Consider the following 19342-nt stretch of genomic DNA (forward strand, 5'->3'; position numbering starts at 1 on the left):
GACCGCGCGGTTTGGGGACCCAGTTCGCTCAGGGAGGCCAGACGCCCTGGCCACCGCGCAAACAACCGGTCGCCTAGCGACAGCGGGGCCCGCCCCGGCCCGGCCCCGCCCCGGCCGGCCCCGCCCCGGCCGGCCCCGCCCCGCCCCGCCCCGCCCCGCGGCCGGGCGGCCGGGCGGGCGCGCGGCGCGCGTGACGCAAGCACGCCCGCCCGCCACGTCGCCGTCGCACGCGGGCGTGGGCACGCCGGCCCGGAAGCGCCGGGCGGCAAGATGGCGGCGTCCGCGGCGGGGCCGGGCGCCGGCGGCGCGGGCCCCGGGCCCGAGGCCCCCGACTTCCTGGCCCGCTACCGCCAGGTGTCCAGCAAGCTGAAGAAGCGCTTCCTGCGGAAGCCGAACGTGGCGGAGGCCGGCGAGCAGTTCGCCCAGCTGGGCCGCGAGCTGCGCGCCCAGGAGTGCCTGCCCTACGCGGCCTGGTGCCAGCTGGCCGTGGCGCGCTGCCAGCAGGCGCTCTTCCACGGGCCCGGCGAGGCGCTGGCGCTGACCGAGGCCGCGCGCCTCTTCCTGCGGCAGGAGCGCGACGCGCGCCAGCGCCTGGCCTGCCCCGCCGCCTACGGGGAGCCGCTGCAGGCCGCCGCCGCCGCGCTGGGCGCCGCCGTGCGCCTGCACCTCGAGCTGGGCCAGCCGGCCGCCGCCGCCGCCCTCTGCCTGGAGCTGGCCGCCGCCCTGCGCGACCTGGGCCAGCCGGCCGCCGCCGCCGGCCACTTCCAGCGCGCCGCCCACCTGCAGCTGCCGCAGCTGCCCCTGGCCGCGCTGCAGGCGCTGGGCGACGCGGCGTCCTGCCAGCTGCTGGCGCGCGACTACAGCAGCGCCCTGGCGCTCTTCACGCGCATGCAGCGCCTGGCCCGCGAGCACGGCGCGCCGCCGCCCGGGCCCCCGCCGCCGCCCGGGCCCCCGCCGCCGCCGCCGCCGCCCGGGCCCCCGCCGCCGCCCGGCGCCGCCCGGCCCGCCGCGCCGCCGCCCGCGCCCGCGCCCGCGCCCGGCGCGCCGCCGCCCGCGCCGGTGCCCGCGCTCGGCGCCTTCTCGGACGTGCTGGTCCGCTGCGAGGTGTCCCGCGTGCTGCTGCTGCTGCTGCTGCAGCCGCCGCCCGCCAAGCTGCTGCCCGAGCACGCGCGCACGCTGGAGAAGTACTCCTGGGAGGCGTTCGACGGCCACGGGCAGGACGGCGGCGGCCCGCTGCCCGAGGAGCTCTTCCTGCTGCTGCAGTCGCTGGTCATGGCCACGCACGAGAAGGACACGGAGGCCGTCAAGTCGCTGCAGGTGGCCATGTGGCCGCTGCTGAGCGCCGAGCAGAACCACCTGCTGCACCTCGTGCTGCAGGAGGCCGTCTGCCCGTCGGGGCAGGGGGTGTGAGCCCTTGCGCGGAGGGCCGGGGCCCGGCGGGACGGCGAAGGCGGGCCTCGTCGGGACTCGCTGCCCGCGCGCGTGCGCGCGCCCCCGGGCCCCTGGGGGCCGCGGCCCTTCGCGCCACCCGCCCCCGCGCGCTCGGGAGGCCGCCGTGGACTCCGTCGTCGTCGCCAGCTCCCTGCTCGTCCTGCCGCGCGCGCCCTCCTCTGCCCGTCTGCTGCGGCCACAGCCTCCCCCCCCCCCCCGGAGGCGGAGGCGGAGACTGAGCTCCTGCGGCCGGGCCTCTGGACGCTGGCGGTGCCCCCCGACCCCCGCGCAGCCGCGCGCCCGCAGAGACGTTTGGCCGCGTGGCCCCCGGCGGTGCCCGGCTCCCCCAGCGTGTGGGGGGGCGGGGGTCAGGCGCCTCCCGGTGTCCGTTCCCCCAGCCAGTGTCATTAAAGTGCTTGGGCCGCCTCGGCGGCAGCCCGCAGCCTGCTGTGCGAGAGTCTGTTGGGGGCGCTTGTGGGTTAGGGGGCACGGGCTGGTCTGGGTCCTGGGCCCTCGGCCCCCGCCCTCTGCGGCAGCCTGTGCCTGACGGAGCCGGGCCTTGCCAGGAAGGCCGGAAAAGGCCCTGCGGGCCGGTGCAGCCCCACGGCGCGTGGCCTCTGCAGTGGCCGCTGCGGGCCACGGGCGGGCGCTCCCCGCGGGGCGCTTTCATTCTGCGGCTCCTCGCTCGCTCGCGGGAGATTCAGCCGCGGTCTCGGGCGCACACGCCAGACCGCCGCCGTCCCCCAGGCGCGAGGGCCATCCGCGTGCAGACGTTGCCCAGGCGGCTTGTCCGGTGTGGCCCGGTGCACCCCGCCCCGCTGGGTGGTGGTTCTTTCTGCCCAGCGTCACTCTCTTGAGTTCGGCGAGTCACACGGAGCACGGCGGGCCTGGCCTCCTGTCAGTCGACGACTCGCCCGGGGGTGGGGCTGTCACAGGGGGGCACCGCGGCGGCGGCGGCGGCGGGGGCCCGGGCCGGGCGCCTCGATCCCTTTCGGGCCGCGACGGCCTCTGCGGCGTGGCTTCTCGGTTTGCACCCGGACCAGGCAGGGGAGGCAGGCGGCTGAGGACCGGCCCGACACTCGAGGCTCGTGCCTTTGCCCTCTGGCTGCCGTCAGACGTCCGGCCGCTGCCGGCGCGAGGGCCTCATGGGAGAGGAGCGCTGCGGTGCTGGTTTCCAGGGTGCTGTGACCCTCGCGCCCAGACCTGAGAAAGGAGCCCCCAGCAGGCGCCGGTTTGGGTGCCGAGCGAGCGTGGGGACCAGACGTCTCCGGAAGTTGGGGAGGTGCAGCCGGCTAACTCTCAGACGGGCGGGCGGCACCTGGCCCGGGCGGCGGCCCGGGCGGCCCAGCGGGGAGTGTGGCTGCGGGCGGGAGCCCATGCTGGCTGTGAGGGCCCCGCGCGCGCGGGAGGCCCTCCCGGCCCCGTGTTCAGTGGCGTCCTGTCCGGAGCGTGTGCTCGGCTGTGACGGAAGGGGACAAACTGGACGGACTGGAGCCTCCCCAACCGGCTGCTCCCACGTCCACTTTGGCCAGGCCCGCTTCTTAAGCCACTGGATGTGAGTGGAATTTGCCCACAGGAAAGAGAAGCAAGTGATCAGATCAGAGATGCAGAGAAAGCATTTGTGACAGCTCTGCAGCCATCCCAGATGGAGGGCCTGACAGATGGTGGGGTAGGACCTGGTGGGGTGTGGGGACGGGCATCTGAAGTGGGGTCCTGTGCTTGTGAGTCAAATGCAGCGTTGTTACTTTAATTAACCAAATTGAGAGAAAGCACTGAAAACTGACAGTGGACCTGGTGCACAGTGAGAGTGGGGTCCCCCCATGCAGTCCGGAACAGGACACGCTTGTTCCACGTGTGCACACATAAATACGTACATGTGTTACATATATGCTGTCTGTAAATGCGTCTCACGTGTGTCATGTATGTGCAAAGTGTATCCCGTGTGTGTATGTCAACCTGTGTTTGTCTGGCTGTCCCATGCCGTGCGGAGATGTCTGGCCTCCCTGCATGTCTGTCCTGAGACACCAACAGTGGATGTGTCCTGTTTTGTCTCTGAGGGGCAGCGACTGCAATTCATGCTGAAGAAGGCAGCTGATGGGATGATTACCCCCGACTGACGTGCAGGTTTTATCGGAGCCTGGAAGCAGGTGGCAGGAACATGGCAGCTGTGGGGAGAGCGGCTCCAGTGAAATGGGGTGTGGAAGGCTCAGATCAATGGAGGCGTAATATGCGGGAGGCCGATGGCAGTATTTTAAGCCTGTTCAGTGATGGGCTTCGGCGCCCTGCAGAGAATGTCATTTCCCATTTCCCTTTCTATGGAAGGTGCAGCCCCCACCTCCACTCGCGGCTTCCCCCACCCTCCAGTCTCTCGCCCACTGGCCTGCCCACGGCCAGCTGCGCGCCTCCACGGTGTGCTCCAGCGCCCGCGTCCCCCGAGTCCCGGGGCCGGGGAAGTGGCGCGCTCAGGCTCTCGTCCGCCCTGCCATTGCTGCTTCTGCAGCCCCACCATGGTCTTGCCCTCCCGGGCCGCGCCTGATGCCCGGGCTGAGTGGCGTGGGCGCGGAACGCGCGTGCCATTGACTGGACCCCTGGGCCCAGGGAGCACAGTGGTGTGGGTGGCCGTGCAGCCCCTATGCTGAGAGCGCAGGGACAGGAGGGCGGCAGCGCTACGAGCCGGGCTGCGGCAAGGAGGACCGCTCCAAGGCGAGACCGCGAGCTGTGAGCAAGTGCCGGAGCGAGACCAGAGAAAGAGCACAGAGGTTTGCGGGGGCCCCGCCCGGCGCCCGTGTCTGCCTGCTTGCAGCCGTGCCTCTAGGCCCGGGCACACGTTTCTGTCAGCAAGTACAGCGCTCTGCGTTTCTGTCGTCTCTGGGAGCTGTGACGCCACTACTTGCTCGCTCACATGTCCATGATCACTCCTGTCTCCCCTAAGCAGAAAACTCTTCTCTGGTTTTAAGTTTGTCAGAGCCAGGAGCGTTTGGGCCACACTGAAATCTGTCAAACACTCCTCCAAGGATTCATGCCTAAAGGATTCCCCCGCAAGGGCAGGTCACATACCATTAAGGTGCCCGTGGAATTCCCTCGGTAACTGCGCCAGTTGTTTCCATCCACGCTGTACATGACGACGAACTGAGAGATGTAGAGGCTGGAGAGCTTCTGGCGGGCGCCCTGCGTCATGATGCCGTGAATGATCTTTGGTTCCAACAGGTCCACCTGCCGATGAAAACGGCACGTTGTGTTAAATGAGTGAACTGCCTCCTGATAGGGTCACTGCTGACGGCGACGCTGCAGCGTCCGGGCACGCGGGAGAAGTAGACCCCGATGTGGAAACGTGGCTGCCTGCGAAGCCATGGGAGTAAGGACGGGGAGGAGCAGAAGGGGTGCTTCTTGCCTCCCCGCCTCCCCGCCTTCTCTGTACACATCCTTTGCTGCACACATGGATCCTCGTGACCCAGGGCTCGGGGCGCACATCAGCCAAAGCCAGTTTCCCCACCCCAAGAATTTAGAATTTAGAGCCTTCGCGATGTATGTCACTTCACTAACGCCAGCTCTCGTACCGCCTGACAAGGTCTCTGCTGGTCCGAGAGGGTCAGGCCGTGAACGTGGCGGAGTCGGCCAGCCGCACTGGGACTTAATGGCTTTGTCTGTAACGTGGAGATGACCGTGGTGCTTGTCTGACAGGGTTGTCATAAGAACGAAAGTGTGAACACCTGCTGTAGGCGCTCTCAGCTCATGGCACGCGGGATCCTTCATTTATTCCGGCCTTGGCACCTGGCCTGGCAGCGAATTGCGACGCCTAGCGAGTGTTGTGCCGCGAGTGCGGCCCAGTGGCAAGGGGTGCTTGTTCTTAGACAGGAGGGCGTGGGCCACGCACGCATCTCCGCCTCAGCCAAACCCAAGTCCTCCCACATTCGATCACTGCAGGATAGGTGTTCAGGCTTGCGCACCTAGCGCTGTCTGGGCACGGAAGAGTGACCAGCAACAAAAGCCCCGCCCTGCGGTGCCGCTGCTTGAGTAGGGGAACCGGACGATCATACACGTTTTCACTTCTGTGGCACCAAGGAGTGGTCAGTGTGAGAGAAAAACAAAGCAGGGCACAGGGCAGAGGGGCGAGCTCTCTTCCCAGAGGAGATGGTGTTCCCAAAGGAAGACACCCGGTTTTTCCTCTTGGCACTGTGGCATAATCACCTGAGAGCACCAGGCACAAAGTTCAGGGGTTTCACTGAAGTGACTTAAGTTGTTGGTTCACGCGGCCGGTGAGAGGCCTCTGTGGACCTCTGGCGTCCTAGCCTTTCTTGCCTATTCTGGGTTCCTGGCAAAGTGCCCATCTTGGCCACTTCGCCTCTTGTAGCTCTTCTATGCTGCGGTCAGAAGCTCCGAGCCGTCTGGGAAGCTCATGTTCGTCATTTCACCTGGACACCCAGCTGGGCATTTGAGCGTGAGCACAACACCCTCCTGCCCACGAGGAAGCAAGTGCAGATGGACCATGCGCTGGCAGGCGCCTGGAGCCCTTGGCCTGGCCCGGGTGCATGCTTCAGATCTCCCCAACTCCCCATCCTGTCAGCGCCCCCTTCCGTGCCAACGCCCTGCTGGGTGGCTTCCTGGGAGCATGTCTTCCTTTTATGAAAGTACCAGGCAAGAGGGGTGTGGCGCTCAGGAGGGCAGGTGGCAGAAGGTGCCTTGAGGATGCCTCCGGTGAGGGAGGCCGAGCGCGCTGTGGCTGGCAGGGCTGCGGCCAAGGGGGCATGCACGGGAGTGCGCGGCGCCCTCACCTGGATCCAGGAGAAGGGCTCCTTGGTGCTCCAGGCGTTGACCGATCCTGACTGGTGAAGTCTGGCCAGCTTTGGGGCCCACTGCCCTTTGCCCGAGAGAGGGGAGAAAGAGGGTTCAGGTGGGGTGCTCCTAGACACTTGGGGCTACGAGATTCTCCCGAGAAAGGTTACTCCCAGCACCACGAAGACAGAGTCAGAAGCACAGTCCCAGTGGCCACCTAAGGATTTCCCTGGTCCTCACTCATTTTACTTTCTAAACATAATTCTGCGGGCGGTTAGCACCGCTGATTGGCTGGCACTGGGATGTATCACTAGCAGCACCAAATAGTGTTCGTTCTTTATCCCTGCATGAGTGTTCATTGCAGGGAAGTTAGAAAACAAAAAGCAAAGAACATAAGTGAAATGAAAGTAAACAAGAAAATCGGCCCACCCCGGAGGCGAATGGTGCTGCTCTCGGCACCCCACGGGGGTCGGGGGTCGGGTGAGCTGGGGGAGTGCTGGCAGTGGCTCCAGGGGCAGGGAGCGGCTGGGAGGCCCAGCGTTGCCCGGGCTGGGCGTGGGGCCGGCAGCAGGTGGCCGTGGGAAGTGGAGGGGGCAGCTCTGGGGTAGGCTTGCTGCATGCCGGATGGTGGTCTGAATTTCTCCAGGACAAAGGAAAGAATCACCCCATTCTTGGAGAGAAAACTACGGCATTTACCATGCTGCCCTGAGGCCGTGATCTGAGAGTCTTGGATGTGCCCGGAGGTCATTCCCAGGGGAGCGCGGCACTCTGAGAGAAACGGAGGGAACATTGCTGGCCGGAGGGCGGCAAACTCAGCTCCAGTGAACATGGCTCTGCCACTGTCTCCCGCATGGCCCCGCAGCAGGCGCCCGAGCCGAGCCGGCGCCGCTACGGAATGGGGCGCATCCTCGTGGAGCAGTGGGACCTTGGGGCTCCACCAGGCGGTGAAGAGGAGGGGCTGCCCTGCAGAGCTTGAGCTTCGAAGTGTTGGAGGCGCCCAGCCCAGGCCCCGGGCCCCAGGCCTCCCCCGAACACCGGCTGGTGGTCAGACAAGGCCAGACTAGGGTCTCTACCTCGAGAGGCCGCCATCTGGGATGGGGGCAGCTGAGCGACACGGGCTGGGTCGGGGGTCGTCACGTGCCGGGCACGAGTGCTGGGCCGCTACTCACCGCTGCTGTAGACCAGGAACAGGGCGCTCATGCCCGCGCGGAGGTGCTCCCCGAGGAGGCACTCGACCCGCCAGACCCCTGCTTCGGATGGGACCATCTCCACCGTCTCAAAGATGCCTTGGGGAGACAGAAGCAACACGAACGCTTTCTTCTCACAGACAGACAGGCACCTCGTGCCCTCGGCGGCTCCCCGGTGGCCGCCCCCAAGCCCAGGACAGCGGCCTTCGGGGGTGGGGGGTTACGGGGCCTGCGGATGCGGGGGGCTTCAGGACCAAAGGCCTGTCTGCCACGGACTTGGTGCGGTGCCCCGAGGGAAGCCAGGCGAGGTCTTTGTGGGTCTGGGTGAAGGCAACCCCAGCCAAGAGGCGGAGGGACGTGACGAGTGGGAAGAACACCTCACAAGGAACCCCGAACAGAGGTGGAACCACGGCAGCCCGGGGACTGTGAGGAGGGGTCTCTGGAGAGTGTCAAGGGCCCGGCCAGAGCGCCAGCCTCGGCACCGCCAGGCTCACAAGGGGGCCCGCGCTCCCGCAGCTGCCGCTGAGAGCTGGGGGCGAGGTGGGCAGAAACCACCGTCACGAGCTCCAGGAGTAGCTTGGCCTGGGCACTGGGACGTCTGACTTGAACTGTTTGTGATGTGGGGGCTCCGCAGGCCTGCGGATGACCAGGAGTGAGCAGAAAAGGCAACAGATGATCAGAGTTTTTATGCAGGAACAGGCAGACTTTACTCTCGTTATGAGACCTGGTTTGGGGGTAACATTTTATTGCATTCAGATGACGTTGGTTGACGACACAGAGTATGATTTGGGGTACAGGGGCACAGCACCCACAGGCTTCCACCTCAGCCCATGGGCCCTCCCCCCTTTGTTCCCACCCCCTCCCTCCCCCGGCCTTAAAGGGAGGCTGGAGAACTACAGTGACGGCCGAGCCTTCATTAGCACCCGAGAAATGCTCTGCCAAACACCCCGGTGCCAGGCAGGATCTGAGGTGGGAGGAGACCCCCAGGGCAGTGCGGGACTTCAGCGCCCACTTATTCCATGTACTCCATGTGTTCCACTTCCTCTGGGCACACTATCTTTTTTTTTTTTTTTTTAATTTTCTAGAGGCATGTCTTATTTATTTATTTATTTGTTGTTTGTTTGTTTGTTTGGTTTATACATGCACTGGGTACAGTCAGAAGCGCGGGAGGGTGAGAGGATTCACCAGAGCCAGAGCGGGGAGCAGAGCAGGCAGAAGGACCGAAGGACACTGCTGAGGGGAGCAGCGGGCGGCAGGAGAGGTCTGCGCGCCATGCGGGACCCTCCTCCGGGGGCCGGGGAGCAGCCGGGGATCGAACTGGCTGCAGAGGCTGCAGGCAGCTTCGCAACCCAGCGCTCAACCGCTGCGCCACCGGGGAGGCCCCTGGGCACACTATCTGATTCTGAAATGAGCTCGTTCACTTCCTGCCTTGTCACCTCTGTCTGCCGCTCACAGGCACAGCCCCGGCTCACCGCCTCAGGAGGCTCAGCTCACCCGGATAGAGGCTGCACACGGCCCCCTGGTACTCCTCCTTTTTCCGAACTGTGAACATGTGTCCGCTGAAGTGGATGGAATGGATGTTCTCACTGCTGCCCATGCTGAGGAGGTGCCATCGAGTCTTCTGGCCCCGCGCTGTGACCAGGCCGGGCAGTGTATCCATCACGTAGCCATTGACCGCTGGAGGGGAGAGCACAGGCGCCTTCAAGCCCTCGGCGGCACTTGGATCCTTGTGGGGGCCCCCCCCGCCTCGCGCCAGCCCCAGCCTCTGGTTCAGCTCCCCATGCAGCGCGGGGGACGGTGGCATGGGGCCGTTACCATGGAAGCGATAACGCTCTTTCACAGCGGGGTCCTCTGTGTTGGTGTTGCAGGGCGCCCTGCAGTTCCTTTCCAGGTTTTCGGCGAAGTACCAGCTCTTGCTCTCGTCGAAGACAGTGAACAGCAGAGCAAATTCCTGCACAGTCACTTGTCTGCCGTGGGCTGCGCTCAGTGTGTTGGGGCGGCAGATGAGTAGGGGCCCCATGAGGCCTGAGTGCGCGTCCCTCTCCTGAGAGGTGAGACAGCAGGCCCGTGAGGAGCTCTCCCTGTGAAGCCGAGGGGCGTTTGTGGCCCCCTGACCCCAGCCTGACTCCTCCTGCCCTAGTGAAGCCTCCCTTCCACTCAGGACAAATGTGCAGCTTCCTCGCAGAGCACATGGGCTCCATGAAGGCCGCACGGGCCTGCTTACCAGGTCCACGTCGGAGAAGTAGGCCCAGGCTTTGCAGTCGAACTCAGGTGCGGAGGGCGCCATGTGCTCCCGCACCCTCCACAGGTAGCTCCTGGTCTCGTTGGGCTCCACGCGCTTCCTTCTGGGCGCTGCTCCGCGCTGCGCATCTTCCTCATAAGAAATGAGACTAGAATAGAAGGAGTAGGGACGAGAGGCCTGGTTTTTGAAAGTTATCTGCAAAGCAGGAAAAAGAAAGCAAGTGTCATATTTCAGGATCTTGTAAATCCGCTTAGGGCTCAGCCTGAGCAGCGGGCCCAGCAGGTCTGTCTTCACTCCCCGAGGAAGCGCGGACCTGGAGATCCAGGGAGGGTGGGAGCCAGATCTTCTAAGGCATGAACTCAGAGTTGCAGAGGAGAAAACTCGCGAGTAGGTAACAGCAGCTCCAAAGGGTCACAGAAAACATGACCGCAGGGCTTTGGAGAGAGTAACCCCGGGAGCTGGCGCGGCAGCGCCAGTCCATGGTGACGACTGTAAGAGAGACCTGCTTCTCAGATTTCAAAAAAGTGTACGTGTTTCGTGGGACGTGAAGACTGTACTGCGACGGGAAAGAAAGTATAGGTGACGGAAAAGATGTCTATCTAGGGAAGGATTTTCATGCACATAGAAGTAAAGAAAGTTTCCTACACTAAAGATTTATGGGTAACGACTTACAAATTCAAACTTGTTTTAGTTCATGAAGCATTATATTTACGATGAGGACACGACACACTTGGGAGAATCCGCTGCACTAAATCACCAGTGGTCATTCACGTATCGATGAGCTGAGCTAAGACACATACAGAAATATACATGGTGATACAAATGCATTTAAAAAGCGTTCTTCCCAAGACAGACAATGTGCAAAGGATGCTAGCAGTCAGCTCATTAGAAAAAGTCTGGCAACACTCATGTCTATGGCACTACTGGAATTTCAGCCTAGCAAAAGTCTTCTTACTGCAGTATTCTTGAAATACTGGAAAAAAAAAAGGTTATTCAAAGTAAATGGGTAATTTCATACATTATGATGCTGTCGTTACAAAAATAGGAAGTGTTTTTCATGACCTAAGGAATGTTTACGACGTGACGTTCAGTCAAGCGGAGAATTCTACATTGTACGACTGTGACTACCTCGCGAGTACATAGGAAGATGAGAACACACACCGGCAAGACAACGTGGGGTTACTTGTCAAGTGCTTTATTTTCTGTACTTTCAAAACTTGCGCCAACTCACCATGATGCTGTCCTCCACTTCGGCTCTGATGTAGGGCCCCAGGAGCCCCAAGTGCTCATTCAGCTCTCCCCGGTACAAGGGCTGAGTGAAGGAGGCGTCGGTGAATTCCTGGAACACGACCTTCTTGAACTGAGGGCTGCCCCCGCTCTGCACCCTGGGACAAGAACAGAGGAAACGTAAGTCCCGATGCCCCAAGTAGGGGCAACGCGGACGAACAACGAGGTGGGAGTCGACGGGCAGGACGGGAGCAGGAGGTTTCCCATTTAGGCGAGTGGACGGAGGGCGATGCCACTCGCTGAGAGGGGTTTCCTGGAGGCGTGGCTCGGGGTGTATGGCTCTGGACACACGGACCGCGTCTGTGAATGACACTGGTGTAGGGTAAATGAAAGTTATCAGGCTTTTCCGCCCTCCCGCCATTAGTGTTAATGATGGACCCCTGCAGTCCTACATGTGTGCCTGATGGCGGACACCTGGAGCGCGGTGTGGGCATGCATAGGTGGCGCACCTGGGCTGAGACTGGGCCTATAAGGGCGGCGTCACGGTGGCGCCAGCAGAACCAGAACGAGAGCAGAAACAGCTGTAGCAACGGCAGCGGCAGCAGCAAAGCAGAGAAGAGAGAACGCCAGGGAGCCCAGAAAGAGTGAAGACCCACCAGGTGCTGGGAGGCCTGCCAGCCCCCGGGCCCCCTGCCTGCCATGTACCTGGGTGCCGCACTACAAGTGGCGTAAAAAGCTCCATAAGGGCCTGAAAAGCCACCGAAGGGCTCCAGGACTCTCCTTTACCCTCTGCCCGGATCCTAGAGATCCTGCTTTGTGCCTGCTGGCGCTACCACTGGGAAACACAGAGACGTTGTGAGTTCACAGGAGAAATCTAGGTGATCGTCCGTATTTAGATTAAGGTCCAGACCATGTAGGCAGCTCATCAAAGCCAACTCGCTTTTGTGTGTCCTCTTACTCGGCGTCTCGGTGACGGTGTAGCATCCCCAAGGGCACATTGTCTCCAGGCTTCACTCTGATGTCAACTCCATAAAAGCAGTGACTAATGTCTGTTGTGTCCGCTGCTGTATTCCCAGCAGCTGGAACAAATACCCAACACACAGTAGGTGCTTGTAGGGTAAGGTAAAAAGTATCAGGCTTTTTCTGCCCTCTCGCCATTAGGATGGATGACAGATCCCTGCAGTCCTGAATGCCTGATGGCGGCACCTGGAGTGGGGTGTGGGCCTAGGTAGATGGGCTTCACCTGGGCTAAGACTGGGCTTTGAAGGGCAGTGTCACGAAGACGCGAGCAGAAGCAGAGAAGCAGAAGCAGAACCACGAGAGAGCAGAGCAGCAGAGGCCGCCAGAGAACGCCGGAGAGCCCAGAGTGAAGACTTGCCGGGGGCTGTTTGTTGCCTGTCGACTAGGTGGACGGTTTAGAAGCCTATTGTCAACATCAGGGAGCCTCCAGGTTCAGTTCTTGGACCTTTTTAAAGTTTTTTTTTTTTTAAGGGTTAAAATTGTGAACTGAAACGACAATAGGGTGCATAGACGTATATGTTTTGGGTAGAGGAATGCAGCCACCATCTAGATCAAGGACTTTGCCAGCAACCCAGGTGTTCCTCAGTCCGGACCCACACAGAAGCCCCACTCCTGCTCGCCTGCTTCTGTCATTCACTAGCTCATGCAATGGAAATTTATCTGAGCACCCAGCAGGTGCCTGGATGGGTCCTACTTTTATTGAGCGCTAAGCGAGGGCGCCTAGGGTTTCTTGGGCTTACTCTTGGAAATTGAAAGCATAAGAGAGACAAAAGAAGGAAAAAGGAAAGACTTAATCGGTCCTGACTAAGCAACAATCTGAATCAAGCAGGAGGCCTGATGGAGGGAGCACCTGGCTCTCATCTAGACGCGGGGCCACGTTTGAAGTGGGCCCAAGCGCAGGACAGGGCGGCCCTGGCTTGTGGGCTGTTGTCAGCCGTGGTTGGAAGCACGACGGTGGCTGTGGCACGTGAGCTGGTCAGGCTTTCCCTGCCACCTGCCTCAGACAGCACCCACAGCCATGCCCTCCTTCTGGGCTGGGTACATGCCCTGGGCCGAGGGGCGCTGGTGTGGGCACACGCTCCTGACTCTGGACGCCTGGGCCTGGGAGAGGCACGGGATAAACAGGCAGCATCACTCTGTACCTGCCCGCTGGCCCCCTGGGTTCAACATTAAATGCCTGTAGCTATAACCAACGGCTCCAAGAGTCCGTTACCCATCTGCCTGAAAGCACAGCGAACCGCTGGCCCTGCTGCTGGCAGTGCAGTGACCCGAGGACACGGGCAGCAGTGTGTGTGGCCGGAAGTCTGTGCAGGGTTAGTGCACAGGGTCAGCCAAGCGTGGAAACAAGTGCTCCAGACTGGGCAAGAGCGTCGCCAGTTAAGGTAAGTGCAGAGCTTGAGCACACGGGGATGTCAGTGGCCGGGACAGCAGCTGGGGAGCAGTGACCAGGCTCCAGAGGCCACCGTCTTCCTCTCAGACCTGCATTATTGACCACCTGCTGCCCATCTCGACCACCTCCCCCTCCCCCCGCCCCCGCAGGCTGGTCACTATGGCCCCTGTACCTCCCCCAAACATGTGAACCTGGGTTCATTGTCAAGGCCTTTGCATTTCCCTCCCCTGCCTGAGTCCCACCAGCCGGCCTCTTATCATTTAGGTCTCTACAAAGAGGGTTCCTCTGAGCACCCCAGCTCCTATAGCACCATCGAGCCCTCTCTACCATGTCAGTCACCTCTGTCTTCTGAACGGCACTACCCAGAGTCCCCTACCTATTTCCTACTCATTTGTCACCTGCTGCTCTCCCCACTAGAATGCGTGTTCCTACTTTGCTCTGGCGCCCACAGAAGTGTCTGCCATACAGTAGGTGCTCAGTAAAAACTTGTTCACTGACATTCCTTTGTTTATCTTTCAAATCTCTCCCTTGCCCAAGATCTCTGCTCCCCTCACACTCAAATCCTTCCACGTTGCCCTCTGGGGTCCCCAATTCCACAGCAAACCATTTCCTCGCATCCTGCCACATGCTTCTCTGATTCCTCCCGCATCGCTCAGGACTCCTGCTCCCCACTGCTGCCCTGTGCCCCCCCCCAGCCTGACAGTCTGTCTCACGGCATCTGGCCCCGTCACCCTCTGACCCTGCTGTGAGCGTCGTCACCTCGCCCCTCATTTACTCCTCAGTGGCGCCTGCTTGCGCCGGCAGCGTCTCGGGCCTGTCCCAGCGCCCGGGCTGGTCAGACGTCAGGAGAGCAGGACAAAGGCGCCCTAAGCATACCCGTAGTAGCTGCTTCTCGGGGCGCCGGGGGGCGCGCGCACCCCGTAGTCCCAGAGCCGCTCCACCGCCGCGATGAAGTAGTGGCGTGTTCTCTTCTGAAAGCTGCGTGGCCCCTGAGTGTCGTCGTCACCATAAATGTCAAAATCCTCTCTCTTCGTTTCCGTCGGGAAAATTTCATCGTAGTCCGCTCTGCGCCCCTCGGGCTGAGCCGTGGGTAGGGCCGCCTCCCGGGGAAGACCTCTCCCCCGCGCCGGCTCCGGTCTGCGGCCGCCTCCTCGGGGCCCGGCGCGCCCTTCCTCTGCGGCCGCCCTTTCCACAAGCGGCGTGACTCGCGCTGGGTCCCGCTGACCCCGCTGAGAGAGACCGTCCGGTCGGCCCGGCTCCGGCGCCTTCTCCGCGGCCCCTGGGCCCTTCTCGCCCATCCGCGTCGCTTCATTTCCCGAGAAAAGGTTCTTCAGGAAATGTCTGGTGTCGGGCACTGTGTGTGCCTGAGGCAAAACTACGTTCTCTTGGGTCACTGTCTCCTGCCTTCCCATCTCCTCCCGGGGCTCTTTTTCTGGAGCGTGTGTATCGTTTGCTTGGGCATTAACTTCGGGCCTGAGCGCTGTGTTCTTGCTGTTTGGAAGGCTCCTCAGGCCGAGTCCCGTTTCCTTGGTAAACGCGTCCTCTCGTCCTCCCACCTTGTTCTCTGACGAGAAATTCTGATGCCTCACGAACTTCTCTGATCCTAAAGACGCCAATTGCTTTGAGCCAGACCTCTGCCCAGAGCTCAGGGGGTCCTTGTCCTGGGTCCTTTTTACCTGATTGGCTGAGTCTGGCAAGAAGAATGTATCGAAGAAGGGCAGGGCCGCGCTTTCCGCACGACTCTCTTTTGTTTGAGCCATTTCCGTGCTGCCTGATGAAGCCGCTTCCTGGGACACATGACTTAACCCCAAAGCTGTAGTAGTTTTGTCCATAAATGTTTCATTATGACTCAAAGACGTCACTTCTTGAAACTCAGTATTATTTCCTAATACGGTATCCTGCCAGACCGATGCTCTATTCTCAAGGAATAATGTTGGCCCGTCAGTGTGAATCTTCCTGTTAGTTGAGTTCATCGGTGACTTGTTTGTCTTTACCAGAGAGATGTTAACTTTGCTCAGTGAAGCAGGTTCTTGAAGTCTTTTTTCTCTAAACAACTCATCACTCTCCATTAACAATACATTTTCTCCCCGTGAACTTTCTTGACTAGTCATTGAAGCTGACTCTATGAACTTGGAATCATTATCTCCTTCACTCAAGCCCACAGGTACACCAGACCCCATCAGGTGAGATGAACTCTTGCCAAATACAGTGGTGCCTGCTGGACTGCTGACGGGAACTGGCATATTGGGGGGTCGTACAGAAGCTGTCTCTCTAGCACTTGTTGCCAGCTTGTCTGATGGAACTGTTGGTGAAGTTATTAGATGGCTTGATGAACTAGAAAATCTGGAATCAAGTTTCTTCGCCTCTACTGTTACGGTCGTCCCCAAGTTCTCATTTGGTCTTAAATGAAGTTCTGGCTCAGGAGTAAACACTCTGTCCCCACCTGCTCTGAGAGGCGACACCTCGGATGGGCCTTCGTTACTTTCTGCTGCCCCAGGTGAATGCTCAGCCGCCTCGGTTGCGGCATCATGGAGATCAGACCCTGATGACGCGTGGGGAGTAGGAGTCTGCCCCACGAGTGTCAGCAGGTCACTGACGGGAACACTTTGCACTGGAAGCAGCTGCGTTCTCTCTCCAGACTGATGGCCGGTCTCTGGAGCTGTGCCATCTTCTGGAGCTGTGCTGGGTTTGAATAGCTGTTGCTGGGTGCTAGGGTGTCTTGAATTCATGGAGAAGCTTCTGGGTTCAATGACATCGTTTTCATTCATCAAGGAGGCTGGGATATCTTCGTAGGTGTCGTAATAATCATCACCGGTGTTCCTGTCACAACTGGAAACCTGCAGCAGTGCTGTCATGCCTCTGCTCCGAAACTCTGAGTTGTGGCACCCCAGAACCCACAGACCTAGAGAATAGGAACAGTAAGAATCTGGTTACTTATAACGCAGGTGCCAAGCAAGTTCTGTATTACTGGTTCTCTCCTCGTTGCAGATGCATGAAAAATACTAGTGGCCGCCACTGCGGCACGGGCCTCTGGGTGCCATACCGGACATGGGTTACTTTAGCCCAGCAAGTGGATTTACACCTGTTTGTGACCACCAGAAAGGGCTGTGATTGAAATGAATAGATACTGGGATAAAAATGGAGAAACGTAATTAACACAGAGCGGAGGGCGTTACATACACAGAACTCTTCGATAATGATAGTGACTTAATTCAAGAATGCCCAACGTGGCTGCTATCACTGAATTGCATGGTGGCATGCGCTCTAGAGTCAGATTCAAATTCTGGCTCTACCATTTACCTGTGGTATCATTTGTGTTCTCTGGACTCCAGTTTTCTGATTTGTCAATGAGGCTAGTAGTATCTACCCTGTCCCACAATGCATTCAAATTTCACAACACAGGACATAGCGTGCACCATCACCAGCCTCGGGAGAAGCGTGCATAAAGGGGCAGGACATCAATTTAGCTACAGTAGAAGTTAACTTCTACTAGTTAACTTCTGCTAGAACCAGGATTGTCTGAGAAGGAATTCCATGGTGGTAAAGTATGGCTTTGCCAAGCTGTTGATCAGGTACCTCGACAGCCTCCTCATCTTAAGCAATATTTGCAAACAAAACCATAATTAATCCAACTGTCTCCCAAGAGGAAGCCTTTCCCCAAAGTATGTTTCCATGACGCTCTGTGAAGGAATGTTACACCCATGGGAATCAACGCTCCACGTGCAGCCAGGCACTCAACCAAATGGGAAATGAGACTAAAGATCTTTGCTGATATACAAGGATTCAGAAAATCTACCTTCAATGCAGCCATTTTTAAGAAGTGATTAGAGAATATTTTCGACCAAAATAAAGGAGTATATCAAAAAATAGGATGCAAGGGATGCAGGAACCAGGCACCTCTCTTGAGGGAGGGTGAAGAGAAGCCCCAAGTTGATACTGTGCCCCAGGCTTGGGGAGAAGCAGCCAGACTGGAGGACGTGGGTGTACGGAGCAGGAGGCCGTGCTCCAAGAGACACACTCTTGGTGGAGCTCTTGGAAAAGAAAGAGGATAACTAAGGGAAAACATTACAAGAAGGACAACAAAGTAATCAGAAGCTCCAGTAAAACAAAAACAGGGAATGTAATCCTATTTGGAGGTTCAGAACCAAATTTCATGATATTTAAAGCATATTTTTATGGTAAAAAACCACTGGGTCTAAGTTTTATAACTTAGACAAACCAATGCCTTCCTCTTGCTGAACAGGATAGTAATTGGGTGAGAAAAGGGAAGTGAAACTCCATAAATAGGCAGATCCGAGCTCTGAGAGGAACTCAGTGTTGAGGATAGTGATCAGGAGGAGCTTCAGTTATTTCTGCATCGGTTGAATTTTGGTAATGAAACATATTTTTGTATTACATGTGTGACTGAAAATAAATTTAAAACAATTGATAAAACTCAGAGTACAAATAACTAAGTAAAAATAGGAAATTCCACATGAACAGGATTTGAAATAAAAAAGGAACTATAATCACAGATACAAAGCAAGTGAAAAGCGTTCCAGTTCCCTTGGTGATGCTCAGCTGCCAACCTCCCCCTCCAGCTCCTGACACGGGCATAAGATTCCTGACCAAGTTTAAGACTTCTAAGTTCTACAACTAGACGGATCGCCTTCCTGCCAATCACTTCCAGTCATCTGACTTTGTGAGATGTTATCCGATCCTGAAATGAGATCCCATCAAAGCACCCCAGAGCGATAAGTGGGCACGAGCAGATCGCAGGTTTTAACAACACTTCGAGGCCACCGCAACACCCCCAGGATGGGACAGTCAGCGTTTTTCACAATGAAGATGTTCGTCAGTATTTATTGGCATAACTGGGGGGGGGGAAGTAGGTTACAAAACATTTACCCCCCCATTCTACTCTTTATTCTATTACCTTAGTTTTTTTTTCTTTTTTTAGATTTCCCCACATAAGTGATTTCATGCAGAATTTATCTTTGTCTGGCTTATTTCACTTAGCATAATACCCTCTAGGTTCATCCAGATGGTTACAAATGGCAGTTTTTTCCTTTTTATGGATGGATAATATTCGTGTGTGTGTGTGTGTGTGTGTGTGTGTGTGAGAATCACATTTTCTTTATTCGCTCATCTGTTGCCGGGCACCTTGGTTATTTCCGTACCTTGACTATTGTAAATAACATTGCAATGAACACGGGGGTACAAATACCTCTTTGAGATACTGATTTCCTTTCCTTTGGTTATGTGCCCAGAGCTGGGATTGTGGGATCACATGGTGATTCTAGTTTTAATTTCTTGAGGAAGCTCCACCCCATTTTCCATAGTGGCCGCACCCATTTGTATCCCCACCAACAGGGCACAAAGGGCTCCCCTTTCTCCACATCTTCACTAGCATGTGTTACCTTTTGTCTGTTTGATGGTAGTCATTCTTTTTTAAAATTTCATTTTAAAAGGACAGGTTTACAGAGACATCCTGCAGGGGCGGAGGAGGGAGAGGGGGGAGAGGGAGGGAGGGAGGGGCGCAGGGGACTGAGGTGAGGGTGCACAGGTGCCCTGGGGAAGGAGATTCTATGGGGACGACACCTGAGGGGGTGGGGGGAAGCAGATATTGTCTAAAAAATGTAAAAAATGATAAATGTTAAAATAAAAAAAATGGGGAAAAAAGATAAAGGTTGAAAAGAAAAAAAAAAGGACAGGTTTATTAGGAAAAACAGAAAAAGAGGAGCCCGCACAGTCACCGGGGGTAGTGACAGTTATTCTGGCATAGGACAGTGGAGCTCTTGCAGAGTCTTTATTCACTTCCCACAAACATATGTCACTCGAAGCAAGATTAAGTTTTTGGGTATGAAGTTGAATATGTGTTATATATGATGATATTGGATATGCATTATATATGATGATATTGGTTTTTATTCCCCAGAAATTTCCTGATTAGAACTTATCTCCAGAAAATCCTTAAGTGTAAAAGAATAACAACAATCTGCAGGTAGTTTTTTGTGCTTCCCTCTGCAGGTTATGGGGCAGGAGGGCCAGGAGGCACGGAAAGGCCTAGTGCTTGTTGCTAAGCTGCACGAA

General features: G+C 58.1%; 2 protein-coding genes across 2 annotated transcripts in view; one reads left to right on the forward strand and one right to left on the reverse strand.

The window, feature by feature from the left end:
- F8 (coagulation factor VIII) overlaps nt 1-19342 on the reverse strand; it is a gene marked incomplete at both ends in the record, with an annotated part of 59285 nt that overhangs the window by 12750 nt on the left and 27193 nt on the right. The window contains 9 exons of the mRNA XM_084259064.1: nt 4489-4644; nt 6204-6289; nt 6901-6972; nt 7374-7490; nt 8886-9068; nt 9207-9435; nt 9616-9828; nt 10865-11018; nt 14147-16172. Coding sequence (XP_084115190.1) covers nt 4489-4644; nt 6204-6289; nt 6901-6972; nt 7374-7490; nt 8886-9068; nt 9207-9435; nt 9616-9828; nt 10865-11018; nt 14147-16172 — 3236 coding nt within the window. The remainder of the gene's footprint in view (nt 1-4488; nt 4645-6203; nt 6290-6900; nt 6973-7373; nt 7491-8885; nt 9069-9206; nt 9436-9615; nt 9829-10864; nt 11019-14146; nt 16173-19342) is intronic.
- Nucleotides 257-1791, forward strand: F8A1 (coagulation factor VIII associated 1). Its single transcript, XM_084259232.1, has one exon. The coding sequence runs from the start codon at nt 271-273 to the stop codon at nt 1408-1410; it is 1140 nt and encodes a 379-aa protein (XP_084115358.1). The 5' UTR covers nt 257-270; the 3' UTR covers nt 1411-1791.

This window comes from Talpa europaea (genome assembly GCF_964194135.1).
Source record: "Talpa europaea genome assembly, chromosome: X".
Classification (NCBI taxonomy): Eukaryota; Metazoa; Chordata; class Mammalia; order Eulipotyphla; family Talpidae; genus Talpa; species Talpa europaea.